Raw genomic sequence first — 14,795 nt, 5'->3', positions numbered from 1 at the left:
TCTTGAAGGTCAATGGCTTGAAGGATATCCGCCTAAAGTTTGTCTGCCATCAAAGGCAATCAGATCCTTTTATCTGTCCCTCCCTAAGTAGGGCCCACTTCCTTCTAATAAGGATCATAGATTGTTGTCCTGGCTGGAGAAGAGCTCAATTACACCTAAGGTCAAACCAACTCAGGGATGACCAAGGTTAGGCTGCCATACTGACTCTAGAACCCTCCCATCTCGTCATGTATGTGCCTTCTTGTCACATGTGTGCCTCAAGTACCACCCCTTCCTATTGCATATACACCCTAGCTCGTCCCCCCATGTTATGTGTATGCCTCTTATACAACCCCTTCCTGTTACATACATGCTTATCGTGCCTGGCTTGCTTGCCCGAGATTATATAAGTCTGTGAGTCAATAAAGTACCCCCTCATTCTGGTTCCGGTCATCATGGAGAGGTGAGCCCTTGCATGCTTTGTCTGAGGTCTCTTTAATTTATCCCTCAATTACACAACTGCCCCTTGGGCCCATTCGGTTGAAGGGAAGCTTGTCCCCACAGTTCATGAGTCATTTCCCTTCTGGCTTTGTTGTGTGTGTGTGTGTGTGTGTGTGTGTGTGTGTGTGTGTGTGTGTGTGTGTGTGTGTTGATTTGGTTTAGTTTGGGGATTTGTAATTATAAAAAACTCTGTATTCTGGCAGAGGTTGTTTGCCAATCACATGGGGAAAATAATCTTCAATCAAGTAATAAAAAGACTAATACTATATGCCACTTTGTGAGCACCTTTAATTTAGTTGGCACTACTCACAATCCTTTACGTCTATCAGTGTATTTCATTTTCACAAGTACCCTCAGAAGATAGCTAATATTATTTATCCTATTTTATAGATAAGGAAATTGAGACATAGCTAGGTTAAGTAACTTGCTCAGTGTCACAGGGCTAGGAAATCACAAACCCTAAGGTAGTGTGGCTCCAGAGTCCATCCTTTTAACCACGGCTCCCTGCCTCATAGAGCTGGCAAGCAGAGGATGGCAGAAATGGCCATGTTCAAGCCCTCATTCCACTTTTTCCTGAAGCCAGACTGTATCTCAAACCATGTAGCCATGTGTTTCTTCAACACTTTCTTGGGAGGAGCAGTACATTTTCCTTTCTATTGAAGTCAGTTCAAAATAAGTTTCCATCACTGGCTCTGAAAGAAATTCCTGCGAAAGACATCATCTCCTACGAATGTAACATAGCATCTCCCCATGAGCCTTTTACTCCAGATGCCCCTCTCCCTCTGCACTGGACAGCCCCACTAGGGTTCCAATTCTGAATGCAACCGCAGCATTCTTCATCATTGGCTTTAGTGGTCAATGTGTAACTTTGAATAATAGTGGTATCATCTTGTTCTTCCTTGAGGACACATACATATTTTCCTATCACAGATAACGTTGTACTTCTTGATAGATCTTGAAATGTTCTCTTTGATGATGAATGTGATAGAAATCCTCTTGAATTTGTAAATCCTGGCAAAGTAAACCATGTGACTGTCCAAGGCCATTTCAGCTCACTAGTGCCTATATTATTAGTCTTTTGTGTTCCACTTCATTTTTAATGACTTCCAATCTTCCTAGATTCACGCTTTATTTCTTCTCATTTTCAGTCTTACCTCATATGAAAGTGCTAAAAGCTTTGCTTCATACACACAATTAAGATCGCATCTTCTTTGAGGAGGATGGTCTTACTCAGTTGTGTATTGAATGTCTTCCAGTGTGAGGGCCTCATCTTCCAGCATTGTATCAGGCAATGTTGTGTTGCTATTCATAAAGCTTTCAGAAGCTGCGTATGTGAAGCACATACTAAAGAAGATAAAAGGTGTCAGCCTAGATTGCAACTCAGTGTAAAGAAGATAAAAATTCTCACAACTGGATCAATAGACAATAATGAGATAAATGGAGAAAAGACTGAAGCCATCAAGGGTTTCATGTTACTTAGATCCACAATCAATGCTCAGTCGGGAAATCAAAGGGCACATTGCATGGGGCAAATATGCTGCAGAAGAACTCTTAAAAGTGTTAAAGAACAAATTTGTCACTTTGAGGACCAGGGTGTGCCTCATCCAAGCCATGGTATTTCCAATAGTCTCATAATCATGTGAACACTGTACAGTGAATAAGGAATCCTTCAGAAGAAATGATGCCTCTGAATTGTGGTGTTAATGAAGGGTATTGACTGTACCAGGCAGTGCCAGAACAAACAAATCTGACTTGAAAGAAGTGCAACCAGAATGCTCCTTACTTTGGACATATGATCAAAAGGGATCAGTGCCTGGAAAAGAATATCATGCTTGGTAAGGTAGAGGGTCAGTAAGAAAGGACGACCCTGGATGAGATAGATGGGCGAAGTGGCTGCAGCAATGTGCTGGATCATAACAATTATGCAGAGGACCAGTGGTGCTTCATTCTGTTGTTTATGGGTCAGAATGAGTCAGAACTAATTGGACAGCACCTTCTTCCTAGTCTGTTCTTGTTTGGGCTGGGTCCGGACCATGCAGCCGCCTCCCCTAGCTCTCCCAGTCAAAGATGGCCTGCTGGACTATGCGGCCCCTTCCCCCCACGCCTCAAGGCCAGAGCTGGACTGTGCAGTCCCTGCCTCCAGCATTCCTAGGGGCTTATCTCTCCAGGCCGGGTCTGTACAGCCCCTTCCTTCAGCATTCTGGGACCATTTACTCACAGACCACATCCTGACTCAGACCCTGCAACTGCAGCACCAGAAGGCCTTCCTTCCCCTTACCAGTATGTATGACCCTGGCTCAAGCCCTATATATGTCCCACTGCCTAGCTGCCAGGCACGATTTCCCTGACCTTGGGTCGCAGAACCCACCGGGGGCTCAAGATGCCCCGTCCTCTTCTCTCCCTTCCCTCCCGGGAGTTCTTTGCCTGCCTCAATAAAATCTTTCTCTACTTCACATTCCTGGCTAAACTCTATCTCTATTCCGCTCCTCCGTCTCCAACATCTCATCATGGTTCCAAAACCGGGGACTGACAGGAGGGGCCTCTGTGGTGCCCTGGCCTTCCTCTGGCCAGTGCACAGCCCCATCCTCCATTTCAGCCTCTCAGTTCTCAGTCTGGAAGCTCCGCTGAAACATGTCCATCAGGGGTGACTCTGTTGGCATGTAAAAGATCAGCAGCCCAGCTTCTAGCATCACAGAAGCATGTAAGCCGCCAAACTGACAGACAAGGGCAGAGCATGTCTACTAAACAGTGATATTTTTCTCCATGCCCCTCTTCTTTATGGTAGCCATCTCAGAATGTTTCTTTAAGTGAATAAACCTTTTCCTAACTTTTTATAATAGTACTCTCATATCTGTACTTTTGTGATCGAGTTATTTCACTCAGCATAATCTCCTCTGGGTTCACCCATTGCGTGAGTAGTTTTATGGATTCACTGGTATTCTTCAGTTTTGTACAGTATACCACTGTATATGTGTGCCATCATTTTCTATCTTTTTGGTTTTACAATTTATACACATTTTATTTCAATCCTAATTCACTTATCCAACAACTTCACTGTGTTTCCTGCTTTCTTTTTTTAAATCATTTTTATTGGGGGCTCATACAAGTCTTATCACAATCCATACATCCATCATGTCAAGCACACTTGTACATCTGTCGAACCATCTTTTTCTTATCCATTCATCCATTGATAGCACAGGTTATTTCCATCACCACTATTATAATTTCAAAATGAACATACATGTGCATATACCTATTGGTGTTGTTACTCTTACTGCTCTAGGACAGATACCTACTAATGGGATCATATGGTATCTCTGTTTCTAACTCTTTACGGAAGCGCCATACCATATTCCACAGTGGCTGAGCCATTTTACAATTCCATCAGCAGTATATGAGGGTTCTGTTACTCCCATGCCCTTGCCAGTATTTCTTGTTTCCTGTTTTGTTTTAATCACTGGTATTAATGCCAGAGTGAGACAGCTCCTTGTTGTTTTTATTTGTATCATCTCTCTGACTTGTGTCTGTATTTTTTTATCTATGTTGAAGGCACTGTGTCAAGCTCTTTTCATATGTCAACTCAATTAGGTTTGGGTGTCAGCGCTTTAACTGACTTCTGTTACTCCCTATTCCAGGGGTAGGAAACCAAAGACTGAAGTTCTCAGCATCATAGTACTATCAGATAAAAATTACTCACCTGAAAACTTCCAAATACTGCCTACATATTAACCCATGACTTCTGCCCATTGTGCTTGAACTACCTGGCATTCTGCTACCTGGCTGAGACTCCCTAATTATACTGCTACAAGTGCACAGCAGCACCTCTGAAACTAGCAAGTCACCTAATCTGGGATCTGACAAGAATGGATTCAATATGAGCTATAATAAAAAGACATATGCATACCCATGTTCATTGCAGCACTATTCACAATACCAAGAAGATAGAAACAAACTAAAGGCCCATCAGTAGAAGAAATAATGAAGAAACTTTGGTACATAAATAAAATGGGAAACTAAGTATCATTAATAACAATGATGATACTATGAGGCAAATCATGGCACCCATGGAGATCATTATGCTGAGTGAAGTTAGCCAACCACAAAAGGGCAAATATTATATAAGAGATTATCATGATAAGGGGGAAGGAGAATGTTCATACCAAAGGGAACAGACCTTGGAGTTCTACAGGGGCTCAAGGGGAGGAGATGAGGAAGGCAAAGGAGGGAAGATAAAGCAGTAGACTTGACAGTAGATGGGTGTCAGCTTGGGTCAAGTGAGGGATGGAGGTCCACAAGAGGAAACAGAAACAAGGAGCTGGGTAGGGGTGAATTATGGGGGGATTTGATTGGTAGTTTAAATTGTGGAATCCAAAATGGACTATCTGAAATGTAAAACTCCACCTAATCTACAATTAACAAATTAAAAGGAAGGGTTTTTCAGTCCTAATACCTTGGATCAAGGTGGGTCCGTTTGGGTCAAAGGGTCAGTCCTGAGGGCTGGGCGTGTGACTGCCAGTGGATGTCAGCAGGCACAGCTATGACGAGGAAGCGCTTCAGCGGCTGACAACCCAACAGCCCCTGCAAGGCCAGCCCACACAGCACCTTTCCCTGACCCTGGATGTACCATAAAAAGAACGCACTTGAAGCAAGCTGTTCTAGAAGCACTGTTCCGTCTTTGTGGCAATTCTATTTGTGTCAGCAAAAGAAAGAGGGGCTGGAGCAACACATACTGCTACAGTTGGAACAATTACCCCTTAAATGTGATAATTGCAGCTTGATCATTTTGTAGGCAAAGGAAAGATTGGTTCCAAAATTTTTCTCCACGTTAGAACTCTCTGTGAAGAAAATGCTTATGTTTAAAGGCCACTGGCTTCATATTTCAACCAGATGTAAATGTCTTCCTGTGTCTACCTTTCCACAAAGACATACGTAGTTCTGGAATTTCCCATTTGTGCTGTGCTGCTAAATGTAGGGGTACACTAGGGCAATTTGCTGGATAACTTAAACCAGGAAGACTAGACCCTTTGCTTGTGTCCATATACTTTAGGACCTGGCTGACTTCTCACAAACTATGCTGACATCTTGGCATCTCTTTGACCAAGGTGGCAATGTAAATAGTGCTCAAGCTCTGAATACAGAAAATACCTCATACAGATCCCATTTTGTATGGCATGCTACATCAGAGGCTGATAATCTGTAAGAGTCATGATGTAGAGATTTATAAACAGGCTGCAAAAGATACTATTAAACAAGCCCAACCTTTGGCTATACGCAGATTACGATGCAAATTATTTAAGCATGATTTTATACAAAACTAATTCTAAATACCTTCCAGTGAGATAGGAGGTCATCTTCACATTTAGTCTTGCTAAGGGATGATGAAACCTTTTGCTCCACAGCCAGGTATGTCAACAAGAAATGCTCCTCCCTTTGACCCTGCTCCCACCCCCACTCCCACCCACCCCCCAAAAAAAAAACTCTACTTGGTATCCCTGTAGGTTCATCAGTCCTGGGTTTCCTGTATCAGAAAACATTTAACACAACTTCAAGAGCATGACCACAAAGGGCATAACACCTCTAAGATATACCTTAATATAAACAAACACAAACAAAACAAAAATACAGAAAATGTTGAAAGCCAGATCAGGTCCAGCATGCATCACAGGGGGAATCAAATGGCAGAGTTGTAACTGTTCAAGTCCAGAAAGAAAAAGAATGTTTGGAAACTGACTGTGGCAATTCTGCTTGACGTGATTGAACTATGGAATGACACGATCTATATATGAATTCCAAATAATAAATTATTTAAAAATAATAAAAATACTGGGGGGAAAGGTTTCTCCCCTGCTCTAGTCAGAATGTCTGCATTTGTCACCTTGAGTCTGCACTCAGCGTCCACAGGAGTCAAGTCCCACCCAAGTGAGCCTTTAATAGCCATCTCCGAGTTGGGAGGTTTAGAGAACTTCTCAGTCTATCTTCTGCTGTTCCAAGTTCATGCCCTAAGCACTGATAGAGCCCTTCTAGCAGTATCCTTCCAGTTCTACTTGTCATTATTCCTAATTTGCCACTACAGCTATCTACAAAATGCTCAAACACGAGGAGGCTTGGAAGCCTGCTGGTCTCTCTGCTGCTGCAGTGCATGTGAGAAGCCATGTATGTGCCACTTGGGTTTCTGGGAAGTAGAGGAGGGAAGAACACCGCTTCCAAATGAGAGCCCACCTTGGAGCATCTCACACCAACCCAGAGGTCCTCTCCCCGGGCTACTTCCCCTCTCTCACAAACATCCTCTCCTGCCTATAGCAGCTCGAAGGAATGCTGGCTCTTCATTTCAAGTTCATCCAAGTCTGTCTACACACGTTTTTGCAAATATGTAGAAGATATCGTGGCTGAGTCTTCCACAAATAAACACCCACCCATTTTAGAAGGAATTCTCCATCCACTCCCCTCCACATTATCTCAGGGGACACAGGGCAACTTTGCCTATAAAGTCATAGTTGTCAAAGGTTCCCTTCTCTGGCAATTTGAAATTGCAAGTAAGAGATTCCACTCACTGGGCTGATCTCTTGAACAAGGGAGACACAATAGAGGTCTTGTGGCATGGTCATTTTCTGTCCTGTGCACTATCGGGAAAGCCTATCTATGTAGAGAGATAGACACAGAGAGAACTAGGCACAAGAGATGGGAAGAGAAAGAATCCCTCCTAGTCCTGGTCCAATCCTTCCTGAGACCCCAAGGGATCACTGCCCTTGGTTTTCCTGTACCATCGCCATACATTCCGTATGTTCTTCTTTTTGGATTAAGAATAGCTTCAGGGGATTTCAAAACAGTCTTCGTAAATACTTTGTCTTTTAATGTGAAAAACAAGGCTCGATTACACTTACTTCCAACTTTTGCAAATACTATTGACTTTTGTACTTATCATACTCCACAGAAAACTCAAAAAAGCAAACTCACTACCATCGAGTGGATTCCGATTCATAGTGACCCTACAGGACAGGGTAGAACTGCCCTATGGGTTCCCAAGAGAGTAACTCTTTACAGGAGTAGAAAGCCTTGTCTTTCTCCCAAGAAGCAGCTGGTGGTTTCCAACTGCTGACCTTACAGACCATAGTCCAACAGGTACCAACTATGCTACCAGGATTCCTATATACCCCACACTACCATCTATAAAATCCATGTAACTAAACTCTTTATAACTCATTCTCCCAAACTAAAATCTTCCCAGAGCTCCCCATTTTTGGAGGTATAATACTCTGTGTTCCCTTGGCAGCTTGTACTTCCTTCATCATAGTTTTTATTACATTACACTAAGGCCAACGGAGGACTGTTATCTTTTTTTTAAGGACTTATATCTTATCATTCTTTTATCTGTTCTTTTATCTGGCTTGATAATAATCACGCAGTAAAGTTTAGTTGCAAGAATAATAATTAACAGGAGGAAGGAGCATTAGGATTGATTGTGATGATGTATATACAACTATTTTTTAAACTATTTGAAAGTATATAATATGTGAACATTATAGCAAGAAAACTACTTTTAAAAAAAGAAAGAAAAAACCAAAACGAGCAATGGTTACCATGGGTTAAGTAAGAATAGTTTCTGCTTAGGGGGCATTGAGCTTATGTTAACGGTGATGAAATAATTTGGAAAAGGATATAAATAATGATTGCATGACATGACGAATATAATCAATGCTACTGAATTATAGATGTCAAAATTATTGAATTTGGGAATGTTTTGTTGTGCATATTTTTGTCACAATTAAAAAATAATTACATGAATAGCAATGAGCACAAGGAAGAAGAAAATGTTCTAGAATTGCTTGCTTGTAGTGGTAATTGTAAAACTCTTCTTGATATAATTGAATTATTGAATTATATGGCATGTGGTGTGCCAATAAAACTGTGGGGCGGAAAAAAATAAAAAAAAAAGAAAGAGCAAAAAAAAATTATACCTACTCAATTTATGTGTATAAAAATAAAAACTGTGGGGCAGGGGAGAATAATAATTACCGAGAGACAATACAAGGTACTGCATAGTACATTATGCTCCAACATTTTCGTCTTTTTTGAAAACTCATGCATTCAGTCCTTTGACTCACCGTCATCAGCAGGCACATTGGGGTACTACTGCTAGCAGCGCTAGCGCAGTCAGAAAAAAACTTCTCCCCAGATCTGTCAACCCATAGAAATGGGATGTCACCATAAGAAAAAAATATTTAGAAACAGAGTTTTTTGTACCAATGGACACCTCTTGCTCAAGGATTACAAGCACACACACCATGAATATCCAGAAACAAAAGTGGAGGCTGGGCTCTATTCGTTCCACACACTCCCCCTAGTGTCAAGAACTCAGAGTAAACTAAGGAAGAAGACCAAGTCCACTGCTCTTTCTTCTTTGCACAATGCTTCTTCACCTGCTTGAAAAACAAACAAAACAAAAGATAGAGCATCTGGGGTCTTAAGGGCTTGAACATAAACAAGCAGCCATCTAGCTCAGAAACATCAAAGCCCACATGGAAGAAGCACACCAGCCTGTTGGTTACCGAGGTGTTAAAGGGACCAGGTATCATGCATCATCACAACAAAAAAGCATATCATTGTGAATGAGGGGGAGTGCAGATTGGGGACCCAAGACCCATCTGTAGGCAACTGGACATCCCTTACAGAAGAGTTGCGGGCAGGAGACAAGCCAGTCAGGATGCAGTGTAGCAATGATGAAACATACAACTTTCCCCTAGTTCTTAAATGGATCGAGCTGTATCTTGTCTTCTTGAAATCCAGAGTCACAGAGCTGGGTGGCCTATAAAATCATGCCCAACCTGAACCCTCAGACCCTGTGATTCAGAGAAAAGCGTGTTGGGGCCTGGAAAGTGCTGCGGTATTTCAAAATGCCTCAGGAAATTATGAGGAGGCCTGACGGTACTGCGGGTTCAGCATTGAATTCCCATCACAAAGTCAGAAAACAGATGAAGCTCCTGGAAAGATTTACCATCTTGAAAATACAGTTCTACTGTGTCCGACTAGACTGCTAAGAATCAGAATTGACTCAACGGCAACAGATGGTTGGATATATAGTAGCATTATAGTTATTTTCCTGGCTCTAAAATTATTTCTCAACTCTAATACCCAATGATTGTATAATATTCCAACTTGGCACATTTCTTCAAGTTATTAAATTTTTTTAGATTGAGATTAGTACTTCCAAATACTTTTACTAGTATAAAAACCACCGCAATAGTTATTTTTATCCATCTTAGCTACCATTGTGACTGTTCTCTTAGAAGCAGAATTCTGGCTATTTGCTTTTTGAAAATCTATGTATATTGCTAAATTATTGTTCACATATATTGTATAATTTACACTCCTGTTAACTGCATAGTTGTTCCTATCTAATTACATATTTGTAAACATTGAACATTATCTTTTTTTAAACGTTTGATAAGTGAATATGACTCACTTATTTTTAAATGATATGTTTATCTTTTTTAATACTTGTGAGATTAAGCCTTTTTTGTATTTTGAATATCCACTTACCTGTTTCTTCTCCATGAATTGTCTATTCAAGTCTTTGCTGGGGAGAACCATGCTTTGTTCTTCTTGCCTGTGCATGACAGTGAAAGCCCAAGTCATTGGCAAGGTTCTCAGGAGGGTCAAGCCCCCAGTGAGTCCCCTCTGACCACTGAGCAGGATGTGAGTAGTCATGCTATCAGATGGAGTGCATTGGAAAATAGATTCTTGCAAACATAGCTAGCTTAAAAAGTTAGGGTCATATATATTTTTCAATATGTGAAATCCAGAATAGCTAAATCTCTAGAGAGAGTAACTGGATTAATAATTTCTTAGGGGGTTGGGGGGGAAATGGAGTTTTTTGGGGGAAATGGGAGCTAATAACAATGAGTACAAGAGTTTTTTTTATGTTCTAAATATCACGGTGGTGACGATTCCACTAGTCATTAAATTACCGAACTATTGAATTATATGTGATTTGTATGACAATCAAACCGTTAAAGAAGAGGAATCAAGCTTCCCTGGTGAAAGGATAGGAGCCCTAATCGTGCAGTGGGTTACCAGGTGAGCTGCTAACCACAAGTTCAGCAGGTCAAAAACACCAGCTAGTCTTCAGGAGAAAGATGAGTCTTTCTACTGCCACAAAGAGTTACACTCTTACCAGGACTTTAGATCCTGTTATTTTGAGGCACACTACATCCTTCATAGCCACACCAGGAGGACTCTATGTGGAAACCCCACTAAGTGAACGAGGCTCTACCTCAAACTCCCCTGCAGCCCTTGAGCTTAAGGCTGAAACTTCCTAGTGTGAGAAGAAACAGATAGCTGTTATACAGCAGGCACAGAGCTAGTCATCAGATCATCAGACCTTGGCTCATATCTCGTGCCTTGAGGTGCCCAATGAATGGTGGCCTGGAACTACCATATACTTGCTATTTTAAAGGCCTCCTTGCTTTATTGAGATATTTATTAATCTAGTAGGCCAAGTTCTGCCACCGTCGATGAATATTATAAAAAGTGTTGCCTGATTGCCAATCCTGATTGCTTAAATAGTATCCAGTTGCTTAAGAGTTTAATCTGTACAAATCAATAATTCATGTACTACAGTTCATAGCCAGGTTATATTCGTAGAATCTTCTTTTTTCAACTGTACTTTAAATTCAATACCAGTGGTCGCAAACTTCAGCTCTCGAACCTTTTGGTACATACATGTGATGTGAATTAAAACTGAAAACTGTTAAAGGGCATTATTCAGATAGTGGTGATTTCATTTGTTTGTGAGTATATATTTATGGCTCTCGATTTTTAAATTGTTGTGAAGGACAAGATTGGCTCGTCTTTCTCATAAGTTTAACGACTCCTGTTCTAGAATATTGACTAAATTAAGGACACTATCAGTGAAATTATGTTAAAACCAGGGAAATGATTGATAATATTCTGATATGAAATGACAATGATGTCTATAAACCAGAGATATATATAAACCATAAATATATGAATGGGGGGGAGCGGGGAGGGAGGGGGGAAAAAAAGAGGACCTGATGCAAAGGGCTTAAGTGGAGAGCAAATGCTTTGAGAATGATTGGGGCAGGGAATGTGCGGATGTGCTTTATACAATTGATGTATGTATATGTATGGATTGTGATAAGAGTTGTATGAGCCCCTAATAAAATGTTTTAATATATATATATATATATATATATATATATATATATATATATATATATATGAATGGACCTTGGGCTCACAGTTAAATTCTAACCTTAATCTAAGAACAATTAGTTCTTCTGACATAGCTCCACTTGATACCTTCATGAAGAGATCACTGAAAATATAAGTGCTAGAAAAAAGTGTGAAGAAACTAGATGGTGCCCAGCTAAAAAAAAAAGAATAGTGTCTGAGATCTTAAAGGTTTTTCTCCAAACAAGCAGTCATCTAAGTAAAGCTTTAAAGTCCACATTAAAGAAATACACCAGCCTGTGTAATTGTAAATAATACCACTCAAATCGATAGGAGGAAATGGAATCAGAGTTTAAATTGTGAAGACCTGTTTGCAGAAGGTTCTGGATGACAATGAAATCCCAAGTTCATGTGCAGAGTCCACATATAGATTAGCCTCTGGTGGTACCCTCAGACCAAAACTGAGGGATGTAAATAGCCTTGTCAAGACAGAGTACAGGAGTATAGTAGAACCCCGACCCTGGACACTAATCTGTTCTACAAGGAGCATCGAGATGTGATGCAATCGAGTTCCAAATCAATTTTTCCCATAAGAAATAACTGAAAACAGATTAAACTGTTCTTGACCACCAAGTTTTTACTCTAATCTTGCATTTTTATACACAACATTACACCGAAATTTCAAAGGAAATAAGTTCGGAGTGGAATAATATAATTTAAATAAGAAACACAACATTAAAAATGTTTTTAACAACCACAGTATGGCCCATACCTTGAGACAGATGAGGATGTGGATCTGTGGACACTGATGTGGAGAGGAGGGAGGGATGGAGAGTCAGTGTTGAGAAGGGGAATCCCCTTCCATGACATCAACTGGCAGCAGATTTTCAGGAGGTTTTTTCCCCTTCTTTGCCTTCTTTCACTAGGGCCTGGCTGACTTTCTCTAAAAAAAAAAAAAATCTGTCTAATGTGGTCTGCTGCTGCCATTTCCTTCACTGTTTTCTAAAATGGTTTACTAAATTATCATCGACAATATCGATAACATGGTTATCATGATGTTTCTTTACAAAAAACTCTTTCCTGTGCTTGACACAATGGATGGATGTATGGATTGTGATGAGTTATACGAGCCCCCAATAAAATGATTTTTAAAAGGAAAAAAAAGCTGTAAGAGCCCCCCAATAAAATGATTTATTAAAATAAAGTTTCTAAAACGCTTCAAAAAATATTTTTCTTAGGACCCATGTTTTTTATCTAAAAACAGTACAAAAAGCCACAGAAACTAAGAAAATTGTAGCAAAACACTTGGAACCCAACTGCAAAAGATTTACACAACTGCGTACTAACAACGCCAACTAACGCCAAGTGACCGAAACACGAACTGCTTTTGCTTACAGAAATCGCGTGCGTTGGGTCGGATCCCGATTTTTTTTGTTCAGGCTCCGAGGCAAAATTTTCTCGGCATTTCGCGTCGAAGTCCAATTATGTTCTACTGTATTAAAAAGCTTTGTTATCACACAGAATATTGTGCAGTCCATTAAAGTTGACATAGTTAAAATGTAACATCTTCCTTGATCTCCCCTTCGACCCATTAAATGTAGATCAGTTTAAAAGGGAAGGGGAAATGGATGCGATTAAGCCTCTTCTGAACACAGAACTGGGGGTGAAGCGCTTGGCTGTCAGAGCGCACTGCAAAGTGGGAAGGCAGACACGGCTAAGGGAAAACCTGCTATCATTTGGTCTCCCTTTTAACCCATTTTAAAGCTGTTCTAGTTTTTAATAGTTTCGGCTTTCGTTTGGATTGAAGTCGTCCTCTATTTGTGTGACTGTTGTTAGCGGTTTCCTTTTTTGCTTTCGGTACATGCTATCCAGTATGGTCGACTCTACAGGCAGCTGGTACTGGACTTACGGTTTCTTAAGTGCACGGGAGGAGAGGTTGGGGGAAATGAGGAGCTAATAACCAGGAGTACAGGGGGGAAGATATTCTTAATTTGATTGAGGTCCAACTCTTCTTGATGTGATTGAACTATCGAATTCTATGATGTGGACTGTGTCCCAATAACATGCTTTATTTATTTATCTCTTTTTAAAGTTTTTTTTTTTTTAAGAGAGAGTCTTGGAACCCCACACGAGCAGTTTTACTCTGTCCTCCAAGATCCGTGTGAGTAAGATTCGATTTAGGGCAGTGAGTTTGGGTTTGTACTGCGGGAGGAATCTAGTCCACTCGCAATGCCCCTCCAGTGCGCCGGAGGGCGAAGTAGCCGAATGGTGACACAAGGCGGCGGCCTACCGTCCCCAGAAGCCTTGGCACCGCCAGACTACAAAGCCCACACTGCCCGTGGGCGCTCAGCCCCCCTCGCCCGCCCCACGCGCGCCGCCGTCGGCCCTTCCCTGACGGGCTGCTCGGTGTGGTACGCACTTCGTTGCCGAGCCACGGGCACCGGGAAGGTCTCCAACGAGCTCCGTTGTCTCCGCGCGGTAACGGCGTGCCCGGGTCGGGAAGAACAGTGGGAGAAGCCAGAGAAGCCCCGCCATGCTGAAGAACTCCGGCTCCGTCCGTGAGGAGACCCCGGTTTCGAGCCTGGGCTCGCGTTTGCGTGGCGGGCTGGAAACTACATTTCCCAGCATGCCCGCGGCGACCAAACCGTCTTTCCCGAAAGCCTGAGCGTGTGAGCCGTGCAGACTTCCGCGTCCCGCCCGCGGGAGACTGGGACGGGATGAGTCGCTGGGCTTTGCAGTTCCTCCGCTGTGAAGGCTGCGGGGGCTACCGGACTTTCTCACCCCGCAGGCGTTTCTCGCCGGCCCTGCGGAGAGGTGAGAAAAGGCGGCGTGTCACGGACACCCGAGCTGCGCTGTCGGGAAGTGATACCCGCGCGGCGGGCCGTTCCCGGGGATCCCGGGCCGGGGTGCCACGCCCTCCTCTCCAGACCGGGGGGTGGGGAGGGCCCGAACCGAAATGAGGACCGCGGGGCTCAACTGAAAGCGAGTTTCTGAAGGCCGGGCGTTCCCGCCAGGCTTCTTCTGTGTCCCCTTTCTATCAAATGGGACCCATAGCCCTTCCCTCTTGCAAATGTCAAGTGTGCCTCTTTCGTGACCCGGTCAGACTTCATTAGATGCCACCCACT

At 42.2% G+C, this 14,795-nt stretch overlaps 1 protein-coding gene and 1 long non-coding RNA gene across 3 annotated transcripts in view; one reads left to right on the top strand and one right to left on the bottom strand.

Annotated features, from left to right (window-relative positions):
- Nucleotides 1-10,015: 10,015 nt before the first annotated feature.
- Nucleotides 10,016-14,322, bottom strand: LOC142444965 (uncharacterized). Its single transcript, XR_012783944.1, has 3 exons — nt 14,090-14,322; nt 12,443-12,613; nt 10,016-10,084 (listed from the first exon to the last, which is right to left on the bottom strand). It is a non-coding gene; the product is annotated as an uncharacterized LOC142444965 (long non-coding RNA).
- CCDC90B (coiled-coil domain containing 90B) overlaps nt 14,037-14,795 on the top strand; it is a 17,479-nt gene continuing 16,720 nt past the window's right edge. Inside the window, exon 1 of one of the 2 annotated variants that reach the window (XM_075546385.1) lies at nt 14,037-14,484. In XM_075546385.1, coding sequence (XP_075402500.1) covers nt 14,388-14,484 — 97 coding nt within the window. In that variant the 5' untranslated portion in view covers nt 14,037-14,387. The remainder of the gene's footprint in view (nt 14,485-14,795) is intronic. The other variant, XM_075546387.1, reaches the window with a different exon arrangement.

Source organism: Tenrec ecaudatus, chromosome 4 (genome assembly GCF_050624435.1).
Source record: "Tenrec ecaudatus isolate mTenEca1 chromosome 4, mTenEca1.hap1, whole genome shotgun sequence".
Lineage (NCBI taxonomy): Eukaryota > Metazoa > Chordata > Mammalia > Afrosoricida > Tenrecidae > Tenrec > Tenrec ecaudatus.
This window is presented reverse-complemented; position numbering and strand designations above follow the sequence as displayed.